Source organism: Sceloporus undulatus, chromosome 2, assembly GCF_019175285.1.
Source record: "Sceloporus undulatus isolate JIND9_A2432 ecotype Alabama chromosome 2, SceUnd_v1.1, whole genome shotgun sequence".
Lineage (NCBI taxonomy): Eukaryota > Metazoa > Chordata > Lepidosauria > Squamata > Phrynosomatidae > Sceloporus > Sceloporus undulatus.
In genome coordinates, this window is record NC_056523.1 from 140,929,048 (window position 1) to 140,955,759 (window position 26,712).

Below are 26,712 nucleotides of genomic sequence, written 5' to 3' on the forward strand. Positions count from 1 at the left end.
TGTTCCCGCCCCTTTCCCCACCGGATCAGGGCCTCAGCTGCCACAGCGGCAGCCTCTGAAGCCCCGATCCTCCGCTTTCCAGGCCGCGGGGAAGCAGCAAAAGGCCACTTCCCCGCGGCCTGGAAAGGGGTGTCCTTGGGGTTTCATGCCTCAAGGACACCCGACGGTGGCGGGGAAAAAAAGAAAGGGGCCACTTGGCCCCTCTCTGCTTTGCGTTGCTGGTGCAGCCATCTAAAAGCTGTGCCCAGCGACACAAAGCTGGAAGGAGCTCCGAAATGGAGCTCCTTCTGGTGCCGCGGAAAGGGTGCTCCAGGCGCCCTCGCACAGCGCCAGCACGTCACGTCCGCGCCACTCCATTCGGAGGTGGCGCGGTCGTGACATCCCAATGGCAGCGCCCATGTAAAATGGGCGCCACCATTTTGTACGTACTAGGTACGTACTAGGGTTAGGGCATCCGGAAAGGACACCCTTTCCTAACCCTAGTACGTACCTAGTATGTATTTTGCACGCATCTGGAGCGCGCCCAAGACATCTTACATAGGATGTTGTACACTTCTTAAACAGAGCACATATTTGCTTTGGAATATTCCTTATCTGATATCTCCTTGCATGGCTTTTCTTTCTTGGAAAATTTCAACTTTTAAAATCTCCCTTTGTTATTCTTGTTTGCCTTGATGTCATTTCCTAAGGGGACCCTGTCACAGAGTTTTCTGAAGCTGAGTGTGTGTGATTCGTCCTAGGCTGCCATATTCCAGTCCCTCATATCTGGGTATCTAATTTGCATATTCTAGGAATTATTATAATTATGCATATAATTAATTTGCATTCTGATTATGCAAATTCAACATATTAATCATTGTATTTTTTCTACCATTATGTTTCAACTTCAGCACCAGTACCAAGCTAAGAGCTCTTTTTTCTTCTTCCTCCACCTAGCTGGTGTGAAGAGCAAGAGGTTTCCAAGCAGCCACAGAGGGTAAAGGACTCCTTTTACTCTCTCAAGGCTGTTTGGAAGTGACTTTCTACTGTGCTACCTAGCCCTAGGCTCAAGCTGCTGACACAACCACCATACAACACAAGGCTATTTCTGCTCACCTCCATTCCTTTCCAGCCTTCTGGGGTTATTGGGGGAAGGAAGGAGAAAATGAAAAAAATATTTTAATAATACTACACCTGTGCAGTAGCAACTGGAGCCTGCAGTGCAGAATGAGACTCCTGCCAGTGCCTGTCTTTGCACAGTTTGTTTATTTATTTATTAGAGTACTTATACCCCGCCCTTCAGCCCTAAAGGCTATCAGAGCAGCTTACAGTTATTATTTTTAATTAGACGGTTCCCTGCCCTCAGGCTTACAATCTAAAAAGACATGACACAAAAGGAGAAGGGAATGGTGGTGGGAAAGGAGATGAGGTCCAGTGGTTATTCTCTCCCTCTGAGGCCTGGACCAAGGCAGATGGACTGGAGGGAGGGCCCTGCTTCTTAATAGAGGCCAGGCTTGATGGAGCTGGCAGGCCTCACTCTCCCTCTGAAGATGTAGATGGCAAAGGGAGGGCTCATCGCCACTGCCACATTTTAACCTATCCATCAGCCTGTGATGAAGGACAAATCTGGGTCTTACTGCTTCAACTGGCACAGCTGGCTATGACAATTTTTATTCCTTTCAATCTGGGATTTTCCAGGTTTTCTGAGACAAATGGCAACCCAAATTCATGCAGTGGGTTTCCATGGCTGAATGGGAAATCAAATCCTACTCTCACCACCATTCCCTTCTCCTTTTGTGTCGTGTCTTTTTAGATTGTAAGCCTAAGGGCAGGGAACCGTCTAATTAAAAATAATAATTGTAAGCCACTTCGATAGCCTTTAGGGCTGTAATCCAATGTTCAAACCACTACACCATGCTGGCTCTCAGCTCTGTTATTACTGTTGTTCAACTGAGAATCCAAAACACTAACACTTGTCAACCAACTACATATCATTCAGAGATCCTGCAGTTGATCATCATCAGCCTTCTTCCTATTCCTTTTGTAGATGATTCTCAGCAGTATTTAAAATACATTCCACATTTTTCTAAGGCGATTCTTCTTCTTTTTACCCCCCTCCTTTTTTTTTCTCTTTTTATTTATTTATTTCATTATGTTCATACTTTACAGATCTCAGCAAAGAAAACAAATCCTGCAATAAGCCCTGAAGCTTGAATGCTAATAGCAACCTGACTACACATGATTTGATTAAATTCAACACCATGTCGGGGGGTGTTATGTTATGTTACGTTACATTACATTATGTTAGGCTGGGTGAGAAGGTCCAAAACATACTCTACACATTCTTCTCCTAAACTGTAATCCTGGCAGAGATTCCCACTTCTATCTCATCTGCTTGCATTAGAAAACAGGGGGGGAAAGCTTCCATTCCACTGAACTGAAGTGGGCATTTTTGAGTAAATGCAGATAGAGTCACTCAGTAAAACAAATAAGCAAACAGAGTAACAGCAAATGGGACCTGGCATTTAACCAAAGCATGAAATTCTGCCACTTTAGAAACAGAGAGAAATTTCTAAACATTATCTGCGGACAAGCAAAGAGAAAAAAATTGCCAAGAATGTAAAATAAGCTCCAAAAGCCTTAGAACAGGTTCCATAATGCTCCATAGGACAAAACCTACTTACCTTGTACACAGGGGAATGCTGTAGCTGATCTATAATGCTCTTGATGATCTCAGCATCGATTATTCCCATGTGTTTTATAAGCATGACCAAGGCCTGCAAAAGGGAGATGTGGATCAAGGAAGTTCAAATTCACCAGGGGGCGGGATGTGTGTGGACAATTTAGGTATCATTCCAAGAAGACCAGGCTAGATCAATGACATTAACACAGTTTAGAAGTAACTGGTTAAAATTACTAATCGTGAGATCCCTTTTCCAATAATGAAGGTGTATAACTATATTATGATAGTAAATTAATTATGGGTCAGTTCAGTCCTTCTATGGTATAACTATAACATTTAGTTATTTTTATAATTAGAGGGTTGGGGCCTCTCTCAGTGGTGAAGGAGAAATATCACACCATTCAAATGCTGGCTGGGGCTGCATGCTTGTGGTTGTTAAGGTGACAATGAGGTAGATGCAAGGGGAGTGTGTTTTCTGCCACAGGCCATCAACTTGCAGGATTAAGTGTAAGAAACTAAATTTACTTACCTTTGTTAGTTTATACTGAGAAACAGGAAAATAGTTCCAATACAGTGGTACCTCGGGATACGAATTACCCAGGTTACGAAATTTTCGGGATACGAAAAAATCCCATAGGGAATTATTGTTTCGGGTTACGAATGTTTTTTCGGGTTACGAAAAAAATCGGCGCTATTTTAAAGGGAACCGCGGCTTTTTTTCCATTAGCGCCTATGGCATTTCGGCTTACGAAGGCTTTTCGGGTTACGAAAGCGGTCGCGGAACGAATTAAATTCGTAACCCGAGGCACCACTGTACCATTATTGTGTATGGCAAATTTCTCCCCTCTTATCAGGAGCACTCCTAAAATTAGGGGGGGCACCATATAACAAAGGGATGCAAATGTAGGGAAACAGAATAAATGTACATTTTCCAAATGCTCTGAGTAAGAGTAGAAGGAAGTAGCACTAACAACAAATCCATCCTACTCCCATTAGAATGTAGAACCATGGTTCTCTTTTCCTCTCTTTTTCTGAGAGATCTCAGAGATCTTTGGGATATCAAGATGTAACTCAGGTTTATCTCTGTGTTTGCACACCATACCTACCTGAATTTTCTTCTTCCAGTCCTTCTGAGTCAAGCACATCAACATGGTCTTTTGGGCAAGCGAACTGGACTGGTCCAGGTAACCCAAACAAAGTGCTGCATCAAAGCTTATATTGTCCAAGGGATCTTGCAAATTCACCAGCCGCTGTAGATTTCTAATTAAGCTATTCTGGCTACCTATGCAGTACCGCTGGGGGAAAACAGCAGATTTAGGAACACCAATGATCTGAATGCCATTTCAATAAGACTACAGGGAAAAGGAGAGGAGTTGCCAGTTCTGGCAAAGCATGAATTGGGGAGTTTATCAGACAAGGGAAATTGAAAGTATAATCCAATGGCCATCTGAACGCAATCATGGGGTTTCACATTATTGTGTGATAGACTGCAACACGCAAATTTGGGCAATGGCATGCTATTTTCAGGCAATGGGAAGCCAGTTCGAACACAATTCGCATTCACGTAAATTTGCTGAACTAGCGAATTCACGTGAATGCGTTCTGGCCCCACTTTCTTTTCATTCTAAATTAAGAGAAATTCCTAACGTGTGATAAACTCCCTAGTTATATGTTACCTCAAAAGGTGGCATGAGTGACCAAGCTTGTAGAGATACTTTAAAAGCAGCCAATATATCTTCTCTCCGATTCAGGCTCACTTCTTTCAGATGTCTAATTAGTAATTTCACTACAGAAGTTTCTAGGCAACCTGTTCCAGACAAATAAGAGAAATAAGAATCACAGATAAAACATAAAAACAAAGCTCTCAGAAAGTTCAGGGACACTCAGGGGAAAGGGCACACACCCTGCGCATAGTTTATAAAGAAAGATAGAACAAGCATGTGATGAGGCAAAATGCAACATCCTCATCTTTGCTACTTGTTCTGTCATTCATTACACAGATTCATTACATTAACACAAGAACTTAAAGAAATGTGTATTCTCTGTGATTAATCTGATGAAACTGTTTTGTCTCCCACAATAGGATTTACTCAGAGATAAGTGCCTCAGGAAATTAAATGTATCTTTACCCTCCAAAGTAGTTCAAAGTGTTTGTTCCATGACCAGTCATATTACATAATTCATCCTAGATTGCTCATCACTTTTGTTGCAAAGGTGGCCTCAGGGTTTGCAGAGCTTCATTTGGCCTGCGATTGCAAGTGATATGCATGCCACTGTAGAAAAGGATAACCGGCCTGTTACAGACTGCCAAAATAAAGCTGCTTCGGGTCTCTTTGGAGGTATGCTGTTTAAATGATGCATGCATCCTAAGAATCCGGAAGCTGCACCAAAGCTGCACTCCAGTGCTTAGGTATGGAGTGTGGCTTTGGCGCGACCTCCGGACTCTTAGGAGCCATGCATCGTTTAAATAGCATACCTCCATAGAGACCCGAAGCAGCTTTATTTTGGGAGTCTGTAACAGGCCATAGTTGGAGAAAGGAGATACAGCAGCTGGTGAGACTTTCTGAAAACCTGGATGTTTTTGTACTAAGTAATTATACCACTATGATTCCACTTTAACTGCCATGGCAACAGCTTATGGAATCCTGAGATTTGTAATTCAGAGAGTGAGATTTAGAATTTTCAGCCACAGCGCTCTAATGCTTGTTGTTGTTTTTGTTGTTTTTGTTGTTGTTGTTGTTTTGTACCTTCAAATCATTTCTGACTTATGGCAACCCTAAGGTGAACCTATCACAGGATTTTCTTGGCAAGATTTGTTCAGAGTAAGTTTGCCTTTGTTTTCTTATGAGGCTGAGAGAGTATGATTTGCCCATGGTCACCCAGTGGGATTCCATGGCCAAGCAGGGAGTCAAACCCTGGTCTCCAGAGGTGCAGTCCAAAGCTCAGCCGACTACATACATCCCAAGATTCCATGGCAACTGCAATGTAATCATAATTCTACAACTGCATAGTGTAAAGGGGCCTTCTGTATTAACTGTAACCTGTGGATATTTGTTCCACAGATGCAGCACAAAACAAGACTGTGAAACTCAGGGAGGCTGTAGACCAGGGGTAGGCAACCTATGGCCTGTGGGCCGAATCCAGCCTGGCGAGGCCTTGGGACTGGCCCCAGCCCAGTCCTGCCGCCGATTGCCGCCGGGGCCTTTGGCCTCTCGCGTGAGGGGGCAATTGTCTATAGAAGCCTGTTAAAATATATTTCTAAATTGTATTGAAAATGTTCAGATGTGTCAATGGTTAACTAAGGTTTAAAATGGTTCCTATTGAAGGCCAGAAAGTCTAGGCCTGGAAGAGCAAGTCTTCAAGGACATGTGCTGAGACATAATATCAACAAATGTATTATTGTTATGCTTTTGTGTAGTGTAGTGACTTCATGGGAAAGAGGTGTGTCCACTTGGTGGGAAGGTTGATCTTTTGAGAGAACAAAGACTGATGTCACATTCAAGCTTCTAGCATGGACTCTGAAAGAGTATAGATGTATAGTAGCCTGCTGTAAAGTGTAAATAGCAACAAAGTTAATTTGAGTGAAACTCTGTGTGGAAGTTACTTTGATCCTGAGTAGCTGAGAAGACTGCATCTGTTTCAGTTGGTACCAGTTCAAACCACCGGCAGCACGAGACATCACCCATCCCAAATATCTTTTTCTCTAACAAAGCCACAGAAACATGCATTTATATTAACATTTTTTAAAAAATCAACAAAATTTTTTGCATGTCCTCCATTTGAAAATTTTGTCCTACGTTTGTCCCGGTTTATTTATTTATTTTAAAAAAATTTTAAATTATTTAATTATTTATTTTTTGCCTCTGGACCCCCAGTTGTCTGAGGGACAGCAACCCGGCCCCCGGCTCAAAAAGACGATATTAGATCCCTATAGCTTGGTAGTAGAACACAGGCTTTGCATGCAAAGAGTCACAAGTTCAGTCCCCATCAACTCCAGGTAAAGCTGGGAAAGGCTGCCAATCACTGTAGTAGAGCAATCTTCCTAAACCTGATAGCTTCTAATTGTATTGGATTAAAATCCCTATTATTCAAGGCCAGCATGACCATAGTAATGGCAGATGATTGAATCTGTTGTGCTTATATAGACACTATTAGGATTAACAGGCTCATGGTCTAGCTTGGTATGGCAGCTTCCAACGTACATGACCATCAGTCATTAGCTAAATTAGTGCACACCATGGTGGCTCGTGGCTTCCATGCCAGTCCTGAATGTTCATCCAGACTTGAAAGGAGATGTTCAAAGTGCTGAACCACATCCTCAAAATAAGTTCAGAACCTTAGATAGATCCTTCAAAATTCATATTAACCCCATGATATGGCTATGTGAATTGTCAGCTGCCACTGGATAGAAGGCATAGTGATTGTAGGCAGATTTGAAACTGGATTAGAAGGACTGAAGGTTATGTAGTTTCCCCACATATTATGTCCTGTTTAAACATCTCTCTTCATCCCTTGGTTCAGCAGCTGGCAATTAGAGGAGCATCAGAATTAGCAAGGATGAGCCCATCTGATACTTATTTCTTTCTTCTGGCAAGCAGCAGGTTTTATTGGGGGTGAATGAGTGTGTAAATATAGGAAAAACTAAGAGCACCTTATCAAAGCTAGCATCCTCCAGATGTGTTAGACTACAAGCGACAATGTGCACATGTCTCTCTGTGCATCCCCAACACAATTAAAGGGTCTTCCCAGATCTAGATGGTGGATGGTCTTTCAAAAGCCAAGACGAACACCATCCAAGTGCCTTACTTAAACCTGCACCAGATTTTTACAGGGTTAAAATGCACAACACACCAGCCACCCAGAAACATACATTCTAATTCTTAATGAATGTGTATGATAACCTGTGGTACTAAATTCTGGTTTCTTTGTTTGAGGCCAATTTCACACTTTAAAAAAATATTATAGCAAAAGTTGTATGTTCCCAGGAATGCATGACGAAGTAGAAAAGTTTCTGCCACTACTGTGTCTGCCTGATGAGTCTATCAATGGGCCTAATGCCCTTCCCCAATGCCAGTGCTGGGAATCTTGAGTGATCTGAGAAACAAAGTCACTCACCCAGCAAAGCCAGGGACCGAGCTGCTTCATACTGCAAAGACGGACTGTTGCTTTCCTGAAGCTAAGAAAACAAACACTAATAGCAAATGGCTGCAAACCACTCTATGCATGAATATTTACCATCACAAATTAACAAAAGTGAAAGGGTCCCCCAAAACAATCAGATCTAATATGAAGATGAAACAGTATACTTGTCTGCCCACTGACCCCACTGTGTGTCATAACTAAACACTGAGTACTCAAAAAGCAAAGTTGTGCATTAGTCAAGATATATTTTAGGTTATACTGTAAAGCAGCGATTCCCTAACTTTGGTCCCTCAGGTGTTTGGACTTCAACTCCCAGAAGCCCCAAGCAGCTTGGCCAACAGTCAGGAATTCTGGAAGTTGAAGTCCAAAACATCTGGAGGATCAAAGTTTGGGAAACACTGCTGTAAAGCAAATCTTCTATCCATCTTAGCCTACAAGGAAAACTCTTTCCATACCAAATACGACAACTAGCATAACCCAGAAAATGTGACTAGATGTTTCTCATAAGCCACTAGGCCCTGGGGGTCAGAGGCATTCTGGAGGAATTACAGGGAAAGGTAGAAGGGATTTGAGATGCTGCTGGGAGAACACCAACCCTCTCTCTGCCAATGTGAAGGGGAAGCACCTTTTATATATCTCCTCCAAAGAACCATTAACTATTTAAATACCCATCACCTTTGGGTGAAGGTGAAAATTGAATACCAGTTTCAAATGGCCAGTCCCTGTCTGGAAAAAAAAAAATTAAAATGCTGTAAAATGCCAAGGAAATTAGTCAAACCCTAAACGTACCTAAAACCAAAGAAATCTGTTAGCAGTAATGCCCATCCTCCCATCTGCCCACTCTCTACCATGCAAATGTATTCGAAGAGGAGAAGAAGATGTCCACACAATCAATAATGCAATTCCTTCAGGATACTACAGTAAAAAGTGTGATACCTTATTCTTTGACATTTGAGGACCTTTTTGCTTCCCACAGGGAGAAATACACTGAATCATATATAGCCCGGGGCATCACTAGTGGGTGGGGAAATGTAGACCACACCAAGTGACACCTTAAAGGGGGAGGTGACACCACTGCTCCCCAAACATCTGCTTTTTGACAAAAATGGTCTATGGTGTTCACTAGCATCCCTTGAAAACACTGAAGTTCAGTAGAAGTAAGCATATGAGTCAAATGAGGCTCAGTGAGAGGAGAAAAGAGAAATTCCAATTTTTTTAAATACATAAATTAAATTTAAAAATTTTAAAAATAATTTTTAATATTCTTTTAAAATTTTCTTTAAAAACAATCACTTTTTACCAAAGTTTCACTTTAGCCACATGAAACTATGTACATGTAAGTACATTTAGGCTGTGTACCTGATATTGTAATTAAAAGATATAATTTTAATATTGCTAGTTGTTTATGTCACAATTCTTGCCACTAAAAAGTAAAGGTTTCCCCTTTGACAAGTTTGTCTAGTCATGTCCAACTGTAGGAGGTGGTGCTCATTTCCATTACTAAGCCGAGGGAGCTAGGCATTGTGAAAGATGACTCTGTGGTCATGTGGCCAACATGACTACATGGAGGGCTGTTACCTTCCCACCAAAGTGGTACCTATTTATCTACTTCCACTTTTATATGCTTTCAAACTGCTAGGTTGTCAGAAGTTGGGACTAGTGATGGGAGCTCACTATGTCATGCCATGCTTGGATCTCGAACTGCCAATCTGCTGACCTTGCTGTCGTCAGAGTTAACATCTTAACCACTAAGCCACTGCATTGCCCCTTGCCATTATATTCGGTGATATGTGAGAATTAAGATTTAGTAAGTGACGAAGGTAAGAGTAGGTAGGTTAGAAAGAAAGAAGTAGAGAGAGAAAGAAAGTAGAGAGAGTGGAAGATGAGGTAAGTAAGAAATATAAGGAAGAATAGGAAAGATGGAACTTAATAGAAAGAGTCTAAGGTGGGAAGAGGAGGGATAGATATAGAATCTGGTTTAGATATTTGGGGAGGAGAGATACTGTAGGAGGTTATGACATATGTTTTATTGTATAGTTTATAGTAAAGTTAGATTGTTACATGTTATATGTGATTGTATGTATGTTCGTAGTGGTTTCCCCCCCCCCTTTTTTTTTTTCTTGATGTATTTTTTAAACTTAATAAAATATATTACAAAAAAAAAAGAATTAAGATTTATGAGTAACATTAGTACAAAAAACATTACTAAGGATTCTGTATGGTGTGGTAAGGGAGAAGGTCAATGGCAGGATTACACCATGAGTTACTGCACCAGGAAACACCAATCATATTCTTCTCACATTCTACCAGAAGAATTTTCATCATGTAGACTGGCCCCTAGGCTTACTTCAATTGCAACAAACTGAGTTCAAAGCGTAAATTAGTTTGTACTCAGTTAACACAGCAGCAGGGAGAGACGAGGGGGCAGACTTTTGCCCTTCCTAATAAGATCCAGCAAAAGCAATCTGCTGCAGCCTCTCCTGTCTTGTCTGTTGTTCCTCATTCATAACTTTAGCCGTTTTGACCACACTCTGATGCTGATTGACAACATGTGTACTGGTTTTCATCTGTGAAATGTTGGAGGGTATGTACTTACAGTATTATAAAGTGCAGATATAACAGATTCTTCAGCAATCCTAAGGTGCCCAAGGGCCTAGAAAGACGAGCCAGAGAAACAAAGAATTATCACGGGAGAAGCCTCTCAAAATTCCAGTTCCAAAGGGTGAATTCTGCCCAGAAGAAGAGAGGGAAAGTATTTTGAAAACTAACTGTTTCCAGGTACAGCATAAGGGAAGGCCAGAGCTTGGAAAAATTACCACTTTGAACTAAAATGTTTAGAATACCACAACCACTTTTCCTAATTTTCAGTAAGATGAGATGTCAGGACTACAGGCTCCTTCTTCCTCTGAAACAGTTTCAGAAAATATTTATGGTTAAACCTTTCCCACGATACATGTAAAGCTACAGATTTTCCGACCTCTGCTTTGCAAGAATGTCTCTATGGCTATGGTTCCTTGTTTCCAGAAAAAGGCTTAATCTGCATTATGATTTCTGAGAGAATCTGATTTTTTTATGATCATGAGGATGTCAACATATACTCTGAGAGCCAGTGTTTGAGTTTATCACAGGATACGAGGGTTTGAATCCCTGGTCAATTCTGGAAATCCACTGGGTGGCCTTGGGCAAGTTACAAATCTCCTGTGAACAAATTTTGCCAAGAAAACTTTATGACAGTGCTACCACAAGTTGAAGAGAACTTGAAGGCACCACCACCACAATATTGTGCATATAACAGAGGGAGTCTGAAAAGATGGAAAACTTTGTGGCAAAAGCAACCTTTGGCAATACCCCTTCCATCATCCCCAGCCAGGATCTTGAGGACCCCAACTTAGGGAAGGCTTTGCAAAGTTCTAGACCAAATGGAGAAGACTTGACTTTACCTGAGCGGCATAGATTTGTTCAAGTTCCACTGGGGAAGCCAAGTACTTTATGAGAACCTGCAGCAACACAGAATTGAAATACACAGCAGTATTAATAAGGAAGGTAGAAAAGAGTCAAAGTATCTGTTACATGTTTGTAAGGTCTACCAAGAGAAGTAGTTTCATCTTTCTGGTAAATGGTGCTGAGTAACATCTCAAAAGACCATGAAGAAATGCTGCAATCTTTGCCTATCTAACCCACACAATCATGCCCCAAACCTCTTCAGCCATTGTTCATAGAGTAGATAAAGGGTGCCCCCTCACCCACCATGGATTTACTATGCGACCTTAGTCAATCTCACTTTGCCTCAATTTCAGACCTGTAAAATGGGAATAATAGAGATAGCTCACATGAGTATAATTAATAATTATAAATTAAAAGTTATGTTAATGATAAACCATAAAATCTTACTGAAACTGGAAAGCCTTACAGACATGTAACTGATTTCAGTCCCTTTCAGATAAATGATGATAAAATGTTACAGCAGGCATGGGAATTTTGTGGCCCTGCAAATGTTGTTTGACTGCAATACCCAGCAGTCCTAGCCAGCATAGCTAGGGATGTAGGAAGTTGCAATTCAACAACATCTGAAAGGGTATTGATTCCCATCTGTGGGTTACATGATGGTGATGGTAGTACAGACCTAAATATGTTTACTCAGGACTAAAATCCTGATAAGATTTAATAATGTCAAGCTGTAATCCTCTGTCCTCTTGTCTGTGAATAAGCCCCACTTAACTCAAAGGGACTTGTATTCAAGTAGACATGTGTATGTTTGTGTTTAGATTCCAATTCCTACCTATGGGAATGGGGAGTGGGGGTTCAGTCCTCTAGACAGTGGTGTCACTAGAGTTGGTGTCACCCAGTGTGTCACCTCCCATTGACCTCCCCCATGTCATACCCATACAGAAGCCTTAGTACAGTGGGCCCTCGGTATCCATCGGGGATCCGTTTCGGACCCCCCAGCAGATACCAAAATCAGCGGATGTTCAAGTCCCATAGTACTCAATGGTGGCACAGTCACGTAGCCGCACCACCACTGGGGACAATGGCACTTTGCCCCCCCCCCCCCCCCCCACCCAGCTTCGCCGCTCTCACCATGATGAGTGGCAGGGGGGAGCTACATTTTCTTTCTCCTCTTCCTTGCCTCCTCCTCCTCTGCTCTTTTTCCCCCTCCCATTGCCGCTGCCGTGGCTCTTCCTCCTTTTACTCCTCCTTTTCCTTCCTCCTTCTCCTCCTCTTACCTGCCTCCTCCTCTTTCCCCTTCCATCTCTGCTGCTTGTCATCCTTGTCCTGCCTCCCTCCTCCTAATTTCTCCTCCTCTTAAACCACTCCGTTGCCACTGCTTATCCTCCTCCTTGTCCTTCCTTGCTGCTGCTCATCTTCTTCTTCCTCCCTCCTCTTCCTCTGCTGCCCTCCCCCCACGGACTTGCCATGTGCGGATATGGAGGGCGAACTGTAATATTTTTTTTGTACTAATTTACTCATAAATCTTAATTCCCATATATTACTGAATGTAATGGTAATAGTTGTGACATAAACAAGTAACAAAATTAAAATTGTACCTTTAAATTACAATATCATACATACAGAATATATGTGTTTACATATACATAGTTTCATGTGGTTAAAATGAACATTTGTTAAAATGTGACATTTTTTTAAAAAGTAAAAATTAAATTTTGAAATTTGAAATTTTAATATTAAAAAAACCTGGGCCCTCTCCTTTCTCCTCCCACCTAACCTCACCCCACTCACACCATCTCTTCAGCATCTTAAAGCAATACAGGCAAATGCCACAGCCTGTTTCTGCCCAAATGCAGATGCTTGAGGAGCAGTGGTGTCACCCTCCTTCAAGGCGTCACCTGGTGTGATCCATACCCCATGCATCCTCCTAATGACATCACTGCCTCTGGGAGTTGTTGGACTGCAGTTCTTGGCATCCCTTAGTCACTGGCTATGCTAACTAGGGTTCCTGAAAGTTGTAGTCCAACGGCATCTGGAGGACCACATAATTCTCATGCATGTATGAGTGAAAGAGCCTGATCTAAATGCAGCAAAGAGTTTAAATGTTGGCTCTGTTCCTTCTGCACTGGCAGTCAAGAGTGAGAAGTTTTCTTTTTCTGCTAAGCCTGGCACTTGTGCTTTGTCAAAAGAGAAAAACCCAGTGCACAATTCTGCCCTTCTACTCATCTGGATAGCTGAACCACAAGACAGTCATCTACCAGTTGTATTTTTGCTATTTTCTGGCTTCCAACTAGTTATTATTAGGATATCAATGAGAAAATGACCAAACTTTTACTTTTATGTTGGATCAAATTTCACTAAAAGGTACTGTATATGCTCATGTATAAGTCTAGAAATTTTGATCAAAAAATTCACCCAAAAAACATAGGTTGACATATCCATGAGTCAATTTAAGTCATGTACTTTAACTCATAGATATATATGGTAATTAAAGCAGTGCATTAATTATACAGTGTAGATGTAGCTTCTGTGGCTGGGTCCATGTTCCTAATGGCTCTGAACTAGCTAGCCTATTGTGGAAGAGAACTTAAGCTTTGGACATATATTGGGGAAGAAAAAGGTGACAAACAGGTGACAAGTGCTAATTCCTTAGACACTTTAAAAGATGTTGACTGTTGAGCTAGACGGAAATATATGAGTTTTGCCACACAACAACAACGTGATTAGTCTACAGCAGAGGTGGGCAGCATGTGGCACTCCAAATATTGTTGGGCTGTAACTTCTTCCAGCCCTATCTGGAATTATCAATGGTGAAAGCTAATATAGGTTTTGCAGTCCAACAACAATCCCCATCACTGATCTACAGCAATAGAATTCCTAAACCTATTTTAGATGGATGCATTGTTACAAATTATAAGCTTTGTTTAATATCTGACCTTGAGTCTTTCTGGTTCCAGTTTTTCCTCCCAGATGTATCTCTCTTTCTGTTTAATCTTTGCTGACTTTACAAACTTGAAGAGAGAGAAATCAGACCTGAGTGGAAGAAGAAACATCATTATGGCTATGGTGGCACACATCTGGATTATGAAATGGACAATAAAACCAGGGAAGCATCTAAAGGAGACCATGGTTGAATAACGTATAATTTAAACTAAACTTAAATTAAACTCTCACTGACTGGATAAATGCAAGCTGCAGACATAAATAACATTTCAAGATATCTCTAAATGACTGCACCCTAGAACAGCTGGTTATGGAATCAGTGGGAAGGTGACACTTGACTTCATCCTAAGTAGCATTGCTCAAGACTTTAGTGTAAGATATGAGCAAGATTAAACCAGCTGGAAACAGTGAGGCCATTCACACTACCATATACAGTAGGTCCTTCTTATACACGGATTTTTTATAGACAGATTCAAGCATACACGGTTTGAAAATGTTCCAAAAAAGTATAAATTTACCTTGATGTTCCATTTTTTATTAGGGACACCATTTTGTTATGTCATTATATTTAATGGGACTTGAGCATACACGGATTTTGTTATACACGGGGGATCTTGGAATCAAACCCCAGCGTATAACAAGGGTCCACTGTACCCCGGTTTCCAACCCAGATTAAAAGGGAGAAGTTTACACTGGCGTCAGGGGCTTGCACATCACATCCAGGACAAATGACCTTAAGCACAGGATATTTTAAACTGGAGATTTTCCATTTTTTTAATTATTTTTTTTGAAAACCAGGGCCAGGCCAATGTGAACTTGACCCTGGTCATGATCGGGCAATTTAGGGGGAGGGATCAAGGTCAGAGGGCGGGTAAAGGGCAGAACATGCCTCCCCTCTCACACTGGTCACTTTGCAAGTGGCATTTTATTTTGACAGATTATGTGAATGCTGATGCTTTTATTGATAGAATGTGTGAATGCTTGTGCAACATATGTGTTTATAGGAAGGGGATATTGCTTTGGGGCAGAATAGGGGAGAAACCCCAGGGAAAGGAAGGCTTCTTTGGGAGGCAGATTGGGGGAGAAACCCCAGGGAAAGGATGGCTTCTTTGGAGTCAGATTGGGAGAGAAACCCCATGGAAAGGAAGGCTTCTTTGGGGGAAGATCGGGAGAAACCTCATGGAAAGGAAGGCTTCTTTGGGGGGCAGATCGGAGGACAAACCCTAGGGAAAGGAAGGCTTCTTTGGGGGCAGATTGGGGGAGAAACCCCATGGAAAGGAAGGATTCTTTGGGGGCAGAGGACAAACCCCAGGGCAAGGACGCTTGTGGTTTGGGGCAGATCGGAGGGGAATTCCCATGGCAAGGATGCTTGTGGTTTGGGGCAGATCGCAGGACAAACCCCAGGGCAAGGATGCTTGTAGTTTGGGGCAAATCGGAGGAGAATTAAACACAATTGAAAATTTGACAGAATATGTGAGCCTGCTGCTAGATTTTTTAAAAGGGGGGGGGGGACTCATGCTGTTGATGAATGGCTACATGACATGTCACCATTGACATCATTTGATTGACAACAAAGAGGCTCCATCTTAAACCGTAATTTTGGTGAGTGTGAACATCTGCGGGGTAATTTACACCAATCAGGGTAAAGGTAGTGGGAACTTCTTACCAAGGAGATTCAGTATGGGTGTTACTGGATCTGCCCAGGTCTACCTGGGGCAAATGCTCCAGTGAGAACGGGGCCAGTGATCATAAAGCTATCAAATTAAATACATGTGAAAGTGAGAAAGCAAAAGGCAAAAGATTTATATGATCTGAAGAGAAGCCAGTGAATGCATTTCATTTGTTTTCTGTATAAATCTCATAACACTTAATAAAGATTATGGGGGGGAAAAGAAAGTGAGAAAGTAGCAAGGAACGCAGTACAGTCCTACTTGACTTCAGAAAAGAAGAAATTTATCTGTGAGAGAATTGGTTTTTTAAAAATGTTGGAAAAAGTCAAATGGGTCAAATCTCTCCATGATGCATGGGCCTACTCGGAATCATGTGAAACTCAGACTGCGTGCCACAGATCAGAAAGGGAAATATGAAATTCTAACAGTCACCAGTGTGGCTAATGAGTGGTGTGAAGGAAGCTATTAGAGATAAAAAGCCTTATTTTAGAAACTGGCGGTCTAGCCTAAGTGAGGTGAACTTAAATGAATACCTAGTTGTAGAAAGCATATGCAAGTAGAAAATTAGGGAGAAAAGGAAGAAGGATTTTGAGGGGCAACTTCAAGACCAACAAAAAGAATAATTTAAATGCTTTAGAAGCAGGAAGCCAGCTTGGAAAACAGCTGGAGTGAATGAAATTAAAAGAGTTTGGAAGGAGAAGGAAACTACGGAGAAGCTGAAGGAACTTTAAAAACCTGTATTCACTGCTGGAGATGGAAGAGAAATGCCCATGAGTGACTTAATATTTCCAGGTGAATGCTCACCTGAACCAAACAGTATAGTCAAGAAAGAAATTTAAAGACTTCATTGCCAAATTGCAAACAAAAAACCACCAGGTCCAGACACTATGTACCTGGAAGTTCTTAAAGAATGCAAAAGTGCTGATCTTCTAACTAAAATATGTAACATGTCCCAAAGATCATATATTAGAGGGCTGGAATATAATCAATACAACACTTTTTAAAAGAGAGAGAGAGGGAGATCTGTGCGTGGAAACCAAATTGTTAGAAAGTGTTATTAAGGATAAAAATGTCAAACATATCGAAGGGCAAGCCTTGCTGAAAAGACCGGGCTTCTGAAAAGGTAAGTCTTCTAGAGTTCTTTCAAAATGTCAATAAATATGTGGACAGGAGCGATCTGGTAAACACTGTCTACCTGGATTTCCAAAAAGCTTTTGAGAAAATCTCCCTATTGAACATATAACAAAAAGGATTCTTCTCAGAGAGAATTTTGAGCCCAGAGAAACTGACTGTGGTAAACAGGTTTATTGCTTTCACACAACATTAACTAACTGCTGTAAAGAGCTGAATCACCTCACCCAGCCCTTTGATAATTTAGGGCCAGGAACATTATTTGCATCTTTCTGGATGTTATTATATTCTGTCCACTTCCCACAACTGTATAAATATGCTTTCTGCCTGAGACTTCAATATCACTCTGTAGTGAATCTGAAGAAGTAGGTTTATATCCAAGAAAGCTCATGATAAAATAAAAATGATTTAGGCCATGCCTGCACTGACAGAAAAACCCAGCTTACAGTTGGAGATTCCAGATCTGTTTTAGGGACTCATGGTTTTTGTTTATCAATGATGTTGAGTTGGGATGAATATTAAGATATCCATATTTGCCAATAACATTGAATTGTTTAGGCTGGTGTGAATAAAAATAAGGTTATGAAGAAATCCAAAGAACCTCTCTAAACTGAGAGAATGATTTGATCCCCTTCTCCACTGTCATTCCCTTCTCCTTTTGGCCATGTCTTTCTAGATTGTAAATCTGAGGGTAGGGAAGTGTCTAATTAAGTATCTGTAAGCTGCTCTGAAAGCCTTTGTGGCTGAAGAGCAGGATATAAATGCAATAAATAAATAATAGCTGAAGACACAGTAAGTCTGAAGTGGACCTTTAAACAGAAATGTAGCATCTGTGATATGCTAGTACCACCTACTGGAAATTAAGAAAAAAGCAAGATGCTGTCTAATACAAAAGGCTGTTACGCACTATTCAGTCATATCACTATGATTCCACTTTAACTGCTATGGCAATATCCTGTGGAATCCTGGGATTAGCATTTTAGTCTGAGGCACCAGAGGACTTCCCTGTCTGAGAATTCCAATTAAAGTGGAATCATAGCGCTATGGCTTTGTAGTGTGAATAGGTAAATGAGAAAGGGCGGTATTAATACTTCAAAGTGATGGAGTAAATAGTATTTGAGGATTCAGAAAAGAACAACATGCAGTCCTGAACATATTTCATGACTATACCTTGAGAGAGAGAGGGAAGGATGTTCTGAGGGTTTAAAGGGGTTTAGAGAATGGTAAAAGATGAATGTAAGGCTTAAATGGTGTTATCTAGCATGGTAATCCAACCTTTAGTTTAAAGAAAAGAGGATAAATCTCTTAGGGAACGTTAGGCCTAAATCCAATTAATACTCCCAGCTAGGAGAAATTAATTAATGCAAACTTGGTAAAGCGATACATAGGTAAGTTCTGTTGATTCAATAAGTCTCTTCTAATCAGAACTAATAATTGTATTTAGGTCTTAAAAATCTAAGGTTAATACTACTTTGACACAACCCCAAGCACTGTGTGGGATTTTTGCATTATTCCCCTGTTACTTTACATTCCTGGAGGAGAAACAAGTTGGACTAAAAGGTCACTTTAATTTTATTTCCTCAGGAATAATTTTTGTTCCTCAAAACTGTACTTTTCCTGAAGTCTGAAAAATATTTCAAGATGTAAACAACAAGCCATTTTTAAATATTGTTTTTGCTTTAGTCACACATCTTTATTAAATAATAAAATTAAATTAAAAATTTATTTATATTTTCCTGCCTCTCCCAGATGGATCAAAGCGGGATTACAACCCGATAAAATATACAGAACACAACAATAAAATACAATAACAATTAGCAAGTAGTTCCATTATTTGCTAATTTTTATTGTAAATAGCAAATAGTTCCATTATTACCTGTTCCATGTGCAGCATTATTCTGTTCTTTTGAAGTTAGGCAATCCAGTGACCCTGGATAGTTTATAAAAAGGTTATATCAGCATACCAGTGTCAGGATCTTCTACACCAAGTTTAACAGGTTATTTTGTAATTTAAAAACAGCAGAAACAATGCTTTAATACTGGTATATTTGTTCTGGTTGACTCAGTCTGTAGAGAAACTCTAGATCATATTTCTTACTTTTTCTTCATGGCTTTGGTTTTCTCCTTTTCCAGCTTCTTTCGATACATACATTGCTTCTTCAAAGTTGCTGGATCCGGCTGCTCAACAATTCTGGGCTGGATAAAGCATGAGTCAGGTACGTATGTTCTCCACAGTGATGGAGTACGTGGGTAAGTGATATGTGGAGTCTAGGAAGGCAAAAAATGAAACCTCATCACTGCAATAGTCACAAAGCAAAGTACATTTAACTGTCAGAAACACAACAGAGTTCTATGGTAAGGTCATGGGTGCATCTACACTGCAGAAATAATAATGCAGTTTGACACTACTTTAACTGCCATGGCTCCATCCTACAAAACCTGAGATTTGTAGTTTTGTGAGGCACCTGCACTCTTTGGCAGAGAAGGTTAAAGACCTTGTAAAACTACAAATCCAAGGATTCCAGAAAATAGCAATAGCAAGTACATTTCTATACCACATACAGATGTACTAAGCGGTTTACAAAGTGTAAACTAATTTCCCCCAATAAGCTGAGTATTCATTTTAGCGACCTACAGAAGAATGCCAGGCTGAGTCAACCCAGAGCCCCTGGCTGGTATTGAACTCACAACCTTGTGGTTTGTGAATGAGTGGCTGCAGTACAGACATTTAACTACTGCACTTAAAGTGGTGTCAAACTGCATTATTTCAACAGTGTAGATGCACCCCACATTTCTCAACATGCTTATGCTGAAGCAAAACCCCCAGTCGTTTCCCCCTTCCTAATAGCCAATATATTCTTCTGGTTCTTGGACTGGCATTCTAGAAACTTGTCTTCTTGCAAGGACACAACTGTGTGTGTATATTCAAGTCACCTGTCGACTTATGGAGCCCATGGATTTCATAGGGTTTTCTTAGACCAAGAATGCTCAGTGGTGATTTGCCATTACCATCTTCTGAAATATATTCTATAGCACTTGGTACTCTTTGATAGTCCCCTATTTAAAAATTACCAGGGGAACAAAAGTAGAGTTTTGTCCCCAAAAAAGGATTTCTCCCTCAATGAAATTTTCCTTCAAATCCCAAATTTCAAGCATTGCAGTAACTTAAAATACCAGCTGAGCATTTAGAAATAGTGTTTAGGTGTCCAAAGAAAAGGGACAGGCAGAGTTACCAAAGCAGAAAATAGAGTTCTGGGTGCTAATAGTTCTCACTGACTCACTTTGAAATGCTAGAAATTTGGGGAGTGAAGGGAAATGTCATTCTTACTGGGCAAGGAATGTCTTCATTCTCCCCTTGTAGCTAACCTTTGCTCCCTCCCTCCCCAAGTTTCATAAACTCTCACTGTGCATTTCTGCAATATTCAGAAAAAAACAAAGAACTTAGCCAGGAAGAGGAGTGGGCACATGTGATGAGTCCAAGAGCCCATTTTCACTCCTACACCTCCTAAGAAGTCACACAGCCATTTATGGGGTTGAAAATTGCAACTAGATGTCAGTTCTGGTTATGATTTCCTTCTTTGTCCAGAGATTTTTAAGGTCCTCTGAGTTCTGAGAGTTCTCTACTTTGAGAGGCAGAGTGATAATACTTGTGAAATGATAAAGATTGTATAGAAGAAAGATGGGGAACTATGGATTAGGCTGAGGCCATCTCCTCCCCACCTTGCCTCATAGACGGCAAAGCCATTCCCAGTGCAGAAACTGCCACATTTTTATGGTGCATTTAGAATAATAGAATCTTAAGAGTTGGAAATGACCACAAAGGCAATCCAATCCAACCCCCACCATGCAGGAATACACAACCAAAGCACTCTTGAAAGAGGCCAATTCAATCCAACCTTTCCAACAATAGAGAGTCTACCACCCTCTGAGGCAGTCCATTCCACTGCCAAACAGTTCTTACAGTAAAGAAAGTCTTTCTAGTGTCTGGGTAAAATCACATATCTTGTAATTTGAATTCACTGGTTTATGTTCTAGTCTCTGGAGCACCATAAAACAAGCTTGCCCCATCTTCTGCTCTTAGGTTTTTCTCAGCTGTTGGGGAGAATTGAAAAAAAAATGAGGCTGGGGAGTGGTCTCCAGGGAATATCTGGGGGCTGCAAAATTGATTGTCAAGACTTTTTGATTCTTCTCTGTCATGTATCTCTCAGAGCCAGACCACAGCCAAGGCTTGTAGATTCTTTTTGTACAACATTGCCAAAATCCGACCGTATCTGTCCGTCTCTACTGCCAAGATCCTGGTCCATGCCCTAGTGGTATCACGACTTGATTTCTGTAACATCCTCCTGGCTGGGCTTCCTCTTTCTCACCTCCGTAATTTAATTTCTGTCCAGCATTCAGCTGCACGCATTATCACATCCACCCACCACTCTGACCATATCTCGCCTGCATTGGTATCCCTTCACTGGCTCCCCCTCCCTTTCCATATTCAGTATAAGCTCCTGCTATCGATGTTTAAAGCCCTCCATTGGCTGGCCCCTCCTTATTTATCAGACCTTCTCTCTCCTCACCTTCCCACTAGGGCCCTCTGTTCTGGTAGTCAAGGACGGCTGTCCCAGCCCAGGATTTCCTCTGCCCCATCTAGGATTCACCCCTTTTCACTTGCTGCCCCTCACTCCTGGAACCTTCTTCCCCCGCGAGCAAGGGCCATCAATTCTTTAACCAGCTTCAAAATGGAGTTGAAGACTATCCTGTTCAGAGAAGCATTGCCAAACATTGCATGATTGTCACTTGCTATCTGATGTTCTTTTTTGTTGCCTGTTTTATTGAATCATTTCCTATATTACTATGTATTTTATATGTATTATCCTATTATTTCTTAGATTGTATGCCATAGGCAGGTTTACACTTATATATTTATTGTTTTTATGTACAGCGCTGTGCAAATCTACAGCGCTATATAAATAAAGAAGAAGAAGAAGAAGAATCAAGATCTAGGGGGCACACTTTCCCTACTTCCAATATATAAAGTGATATGTAATTGGGTTTGATTGTTGGACTATGACTCTGGAGATCAGCACTCAATTCCCAACTTGGCCATGAAACCCACTGGGTGACCATGGGCAAGTCACATGCTCTCAGCCTCAGGGGAAAGCAACGGCAAATCTCCTCGTAACAAATCTTGCCAGGAAAGCCCCAGGATATGTTCGACTTGGGGTTCAGCATAAGTCGGAAACAACTTGAAGGAACAACAACAATACCAATAAATGCCCTAAAGGCAGCAGACCCCATCAGATTTCAGAAGCTAAGCAGGGTCACTCCAGGTTAGTACTTGGACTGGAGACTGCTCACCAATACCAGGTGCTGTTAAGTTATATGAAGGAAATGGCAAAGCCATCTCTGAGTATTTCTTTTTTTATTATTACTTTTTATTATTATATACAAACCATACAAAAAAATCCTCACATCATATATAACAGATAAACAAACAGTTAAATAACAACACCCCCCCCAAAAAAATAAAAAATCAGGAGACAACAACAACGACAAAAAACATCACGACTTTCCTTAAAACATTGACACACATACACTCATGAATTCTTACATGTTTTTTTCCTTAGATATATTGACTACTTCCAGAATAATTGATTGCCTTCTTTTCCCATAATCTTATTCCACTCCACATTCTTTTTGTTGTTTTTCTGGTCATACTCTTTTTTTTTTTCATTGTTTCTCCCAATATCTTCTATATATTTCACACTCTAGTGAGTCTATACTTGCAGTCCATTGTTGCGTTAAATATAATAACTCAATTAACTCAAAAAGTATAGTAGTAGTAACGCAAAGTGAGTCTTATTCTTTCAACACAATTAATATTTTCTTCCATCGTATTATTCTTAAATTTACCTCTTCAGTTTATATTTACTCTTATTTAGCATCTCTGAGTATTTCTTGCCTAGGAAAGCCCTAGGAAATTCATGGGGTCACCATGTCAAGTGACTTGAAGGCACATAAACACACTCACACACAAACATAAGTAATTGCTACACTCTAATAACCACAGGTCCTAGAGTTCCTTTAAAACCCTACATGGCTTGGGCCAGAGTTACTTGAGGAAACACCTCTCCCTACGCAATCCACCCCGCACTCTCAGAACAACCAGTAAGAATTTACTTGACCATCCCAAGGTGAGCATATACTGCTGCTGCCCCCATGCTTTGGAACTTGACCATCCCAAGGTGAGCATATACCGCTGCTGCCCCCATGCTTTGGAACAACCTTCCAGTAGAGATCCACCTCATATCTACCTTAGATGCCTTTAAGAAGGCATTAAAGACAGAGCCCTCCCAGTGAGCCTACCCCCCCAGATCTTTTATAAAGAGGAACGGTTTACCCCCAGGTCAAAAGGCCAGTTATTGATTTTATTGTTGTAGTTTTAGAGATTGTATTTTAGACATGTATTTTAGACACTGTATTACTGTATTTCTTGTTGTAATCCCGCTTCAATCTCTCAGGAATAGCGGGAAATATAAATAAAATTTTGTTATATATTATTTATTATGGCAGTCTTTTCTAGCCTGGCGTCTTTGAGATCTGGTTGACTACAGCTCCCATCATCCTTAACCAATATAGATATTATGGGTACTTCTGACAGTTGAAAGGCTGATGAAGGGTGAGCTCTGCATAAGTGGGGTGGAGGTGGGGCAGGACTTTGATTATGGCAGAGAGAGGAGGAGGAACATGTTGATCCCAAACAAAAATAGTGAGTTCTACTTAGAATCCTAAACCTGGAAGAGTCTACAAGGACCATCCAGTCCAACCTCCTGCCATGCAGAAATATACAATCAAAGCACTTGTTTTAGAATAATCCTGAGCCTGTGGGCTCCAAAAGTTTCACCAAGAACTACATACCTGCTGAAAGGAGTTCTTTGGTATCTTGCACTGGACAGTCAACCTGGCCTCTAAAGGAAAAGGGAAAGGGAAACATCCATCACTACTCAGAGCAGTTGCTTCTTTGGCAATCAACATTGCACCTGCAGAAAGAGCTAATCACTGAAGTAAAACAGAATGTCAAATACTGTCTCCTTGAGTAAGACTCAAATCCAAGGTCCAATTCCTAAGCAAGTTCCATCTGCAAGAGTACGTACATGGGAAAGTGCTGTTGGGCTCATGTCCTGTTTATGGGCTTCCCAGAGTCGTCTTCTTTTTTGGTTCTTAAACAAAGGAGTGGGGAAACTTTGGTTCTTTGTTTGGGGCTGGAACTTCCATAATTCCTTCCCCATGGCCATGCTGGCTAGAAGTTGAAGACTAAAACATCTGTAGGACAGAAGATTTTCCACTCCATCTTAAATGTATGCTTTTCAGTTGGTTATGAATGGCCAGATTTTGCTCCTCTATACACTCTTAATATTCTCTTTAAGGGCATTTATTTTCTCTCATCTTTACTTCAAGGAGCAAAAGATGGTTCTTCCCACTCCAGGTTTTTTTGTTTATTTATTTTATACTGTTTTGTTTTTTGTTTGTCTGTGGGAATTTTTGCTCACAACAACCCCATGATATGGACTAGAGACTAGGTTTAAGTCTTCCAGTAAGCTGCACAACTATGTGGGAGTTTGAGCCTGGCTCTCATCACTCCTAGTCCAAAATACTAGCCATGACATCACTACACCAGCTCGTTAAACTGGTAAGTGGGGATGCAAAGGGATCTTGTAACACCTTTGAGACTAGCTATACAAAAGAAGTAGCATGAGCTTTCGTAGGTTTGGTCTGAGGAAGTAGACCAAGGAGCTAGACTGACCGGCAATAAACACTGGTATCAGGGCGGAGTGGGGGTGTGGCGACCACATGCCGGATGCCCCAACTCCTCCCAGATGCTGGCATCATGCTGCCCACCTGACCAGATGGTGGGTGGCGTCACACCATTTCTTCAGCACAGCGTTTAGATGCACTGTGCCGAAGAATCAGCAAAAAAAAAAAAAAACGCAGCCGCGGTAAGGGCACCTTTTTGCTGGTGTTAAAAGGAGTGGCATTTGCTGTTCTTTTTAGTACCAACAAAGCACTGGATCGGGGCTGCGGCATGCAGTTGCTGCGGTCCCAATCCAGCAACAAAAGGGGCAGCAGGATGCCACTCCAAAGGGGCAGTCTGTTTTGCCCCCAAGTCTACAGAAGCATATGCTACAACTTTTTTCACACAGTCTCAAAGGTGCTACAAGATCCTTTTGCATAAAGTTAGATATGATTCTTCAAGTCATCTTCTGGTGACTCCATGAATTTCATAATGAATTCTTAGGAAAGGGGATGCTCAAAGGTGATTTGCCATTGCCTTCCTCTGAAATATAGCCTATAGCACCTGGTATTCCTTGGTGTTCAAGCACAAGCCAGGGCTGACCCTGTTTAGCTTCTGAGATCACATGGAATCTGCTGCCTTCTGTATGTTTAGGCAGCTAAAAACATCAGGCTGTAAATTCACATTCACAGAGTAGTCCTTTTGTTGGGCTGCAACTCTCAGAACTCCTAACCAACAGTCAGTGGTTGGGGATACTGGGAACTGAAGTGCAACAACATCTGGATAACTGTATGATGTCTTACTCTGGGGTAAAGCATAGAATGTATCACTTTAGAAGAGCAGTGAGCAATAAACAACATACACCTTACTGTGTCTTAGAGACCTGTAAGAGAATCTTCTGCATGTCTACTCAGAAAAATTGCATTTACTTCCAGGTAAGGATATATAAAATTGCAGCCTAAGAGATTCATTGCAACACAAGCTTTAGGTCTTTGAGGTGATACAAGTCATTTTTGTTGCTGTGCTTTTCCACAGCAGCAAAGATTGCTCCTTTAGATTGTAGTGTTCCATCACCCAACCATAAGTAAGCGCCAGCAAAAAAAAAGAGTATGATTAATGCCCCTTAAAAGAGAAGCTTGAGGAGGCACTTCTTCTTTATCTGAAGCAAAGGCAGCATATTATATAATGAAAATGTATGAAATACTATGTAGGCTGAGTGAAGAAGATAGAAGCAAAATCCCTGGGCCTCTGTGGGCCTGGATAGTGGGAGGAGAGAACCCCACACAGTTTGTTACAAAAATAAATTCTGACCATAGAGAGAGAGACTTCTCCCACACAACTACCATTTCTCTGAATATACAGTATCTGGAAACTCAGCTTCTTATGCATTAAGGGTTGTATATGTCACAGGGAGTCCTTGAAGTAGGAGCTGCTCACATAACAGTCGAAGACTCATCAGCTCCATGCTGTTCCATGAGGCATACCTTTGTCCTCTGTTCTCTCAATCATGGAGCTCCATGAAAATGGTCGAGGCATTTTGGCACCAGAAGACATCACTGGGACCATCTTTGATCCACCCATCTTTGGGGTTTTCCACTGCAGGTCTGGAGCTTTGATCTTCACAGTCACGTCAACAGCTCATCAGACATCTGGGGCTTCTTGAGGACTTTTTTTCCTGAACCAAGGGTGAGGAGTGATGTCATAAACCATTACTATGATTAAGCCCTCATTTTGCATGTCTGCCCAAAGAGACCCTCAAAGTGATGGTGACTCAACTCCAGGGGTCTGTGGGTGAGGCTAATTATTTTAATCTGGATTCCTTCTGGTCTGGAGATTCAGATGGCCATGGTCAACCTGCTGGGTGATTTACTCTGGGACTGCTAAAGGAGGACCATACTCCTGTTAGTTCTGCTGGACTTTATTGGAGGAGTCCT

General features: G+C 41.2%; 2 protein-coding genes across 2 annotated transcripts in view; one reads left to right on the forward strand and one right to left on the reverse strand.

Annotated features, from left to right (window-relative positions):
- Window positions 1–5,813, forward strand: part of LOC121920862 (CMRF35-like molecule 6) — a 35,679-nt gene extending 29,866 nt beyond the window's left edge. The window contains exon 9 of the mRNA XM_042448115.1: window positions 5,725–5,813. Within this exon, the coding sequence (XP_042304049.1) occupies window positions 5,725–5,748 (24 nt within the window). The 3' untranslated portion in view covers window positions 5,749–5,813. The remainder of the gene's footprint in view (window positions 1–5,724) is intronic.
- Window positions 1–26,712, reverse strand: part of HEATR9 (HEAT repeat containing 9) — a 61,881-nt gene that overhangs the window by 13,149 nt on the left and 22,020 nt on the right. The window contains exons 2-11 of the mRNA XM_042448113.1: window positions 26,263–26,453; window positions 23,905–23,954; window positions 19,094–19,263; window positions 14,188–14,284; window positions 11,245–11,301; window positions 10,401–10,457; window positions 7,778–7,838; window positions 4,339–4,469; window positions 3,769–3,957; window positions 2,664–2,756 (exon numbers count right to left, since the gene is read on the reverse strand). Coding sequence (XP_042304047.1) covers window positions 2,664–2,756; window positions 3,769–3,957; window positions 4,339–4,469; window positions 7,778–7,838; window positions 10,401–10,457; window positions 11,245–11,301; window positions 14,188–14,284; window positions 19,094–19,263; window positions 23,905–23,954; window positions 26,263–26,359 — 1,002 coding nt within the window. The 5' untranslated portion in view covers window positions 26,360–26,453. The remainder of the gene's footprint in view (window positions 1–2,663; window positions 2,757–3,768; window positions 3,958–4,338; window positions 4,470–7,777; window positions 7,839–10,400; window positions 10,458–11,244; window positions 11,302–14,187; window positions 14,285–19,093; window positions 19,264–23,904; window positions 23,955–26,262; window positions 26,454–26,712) is intronic.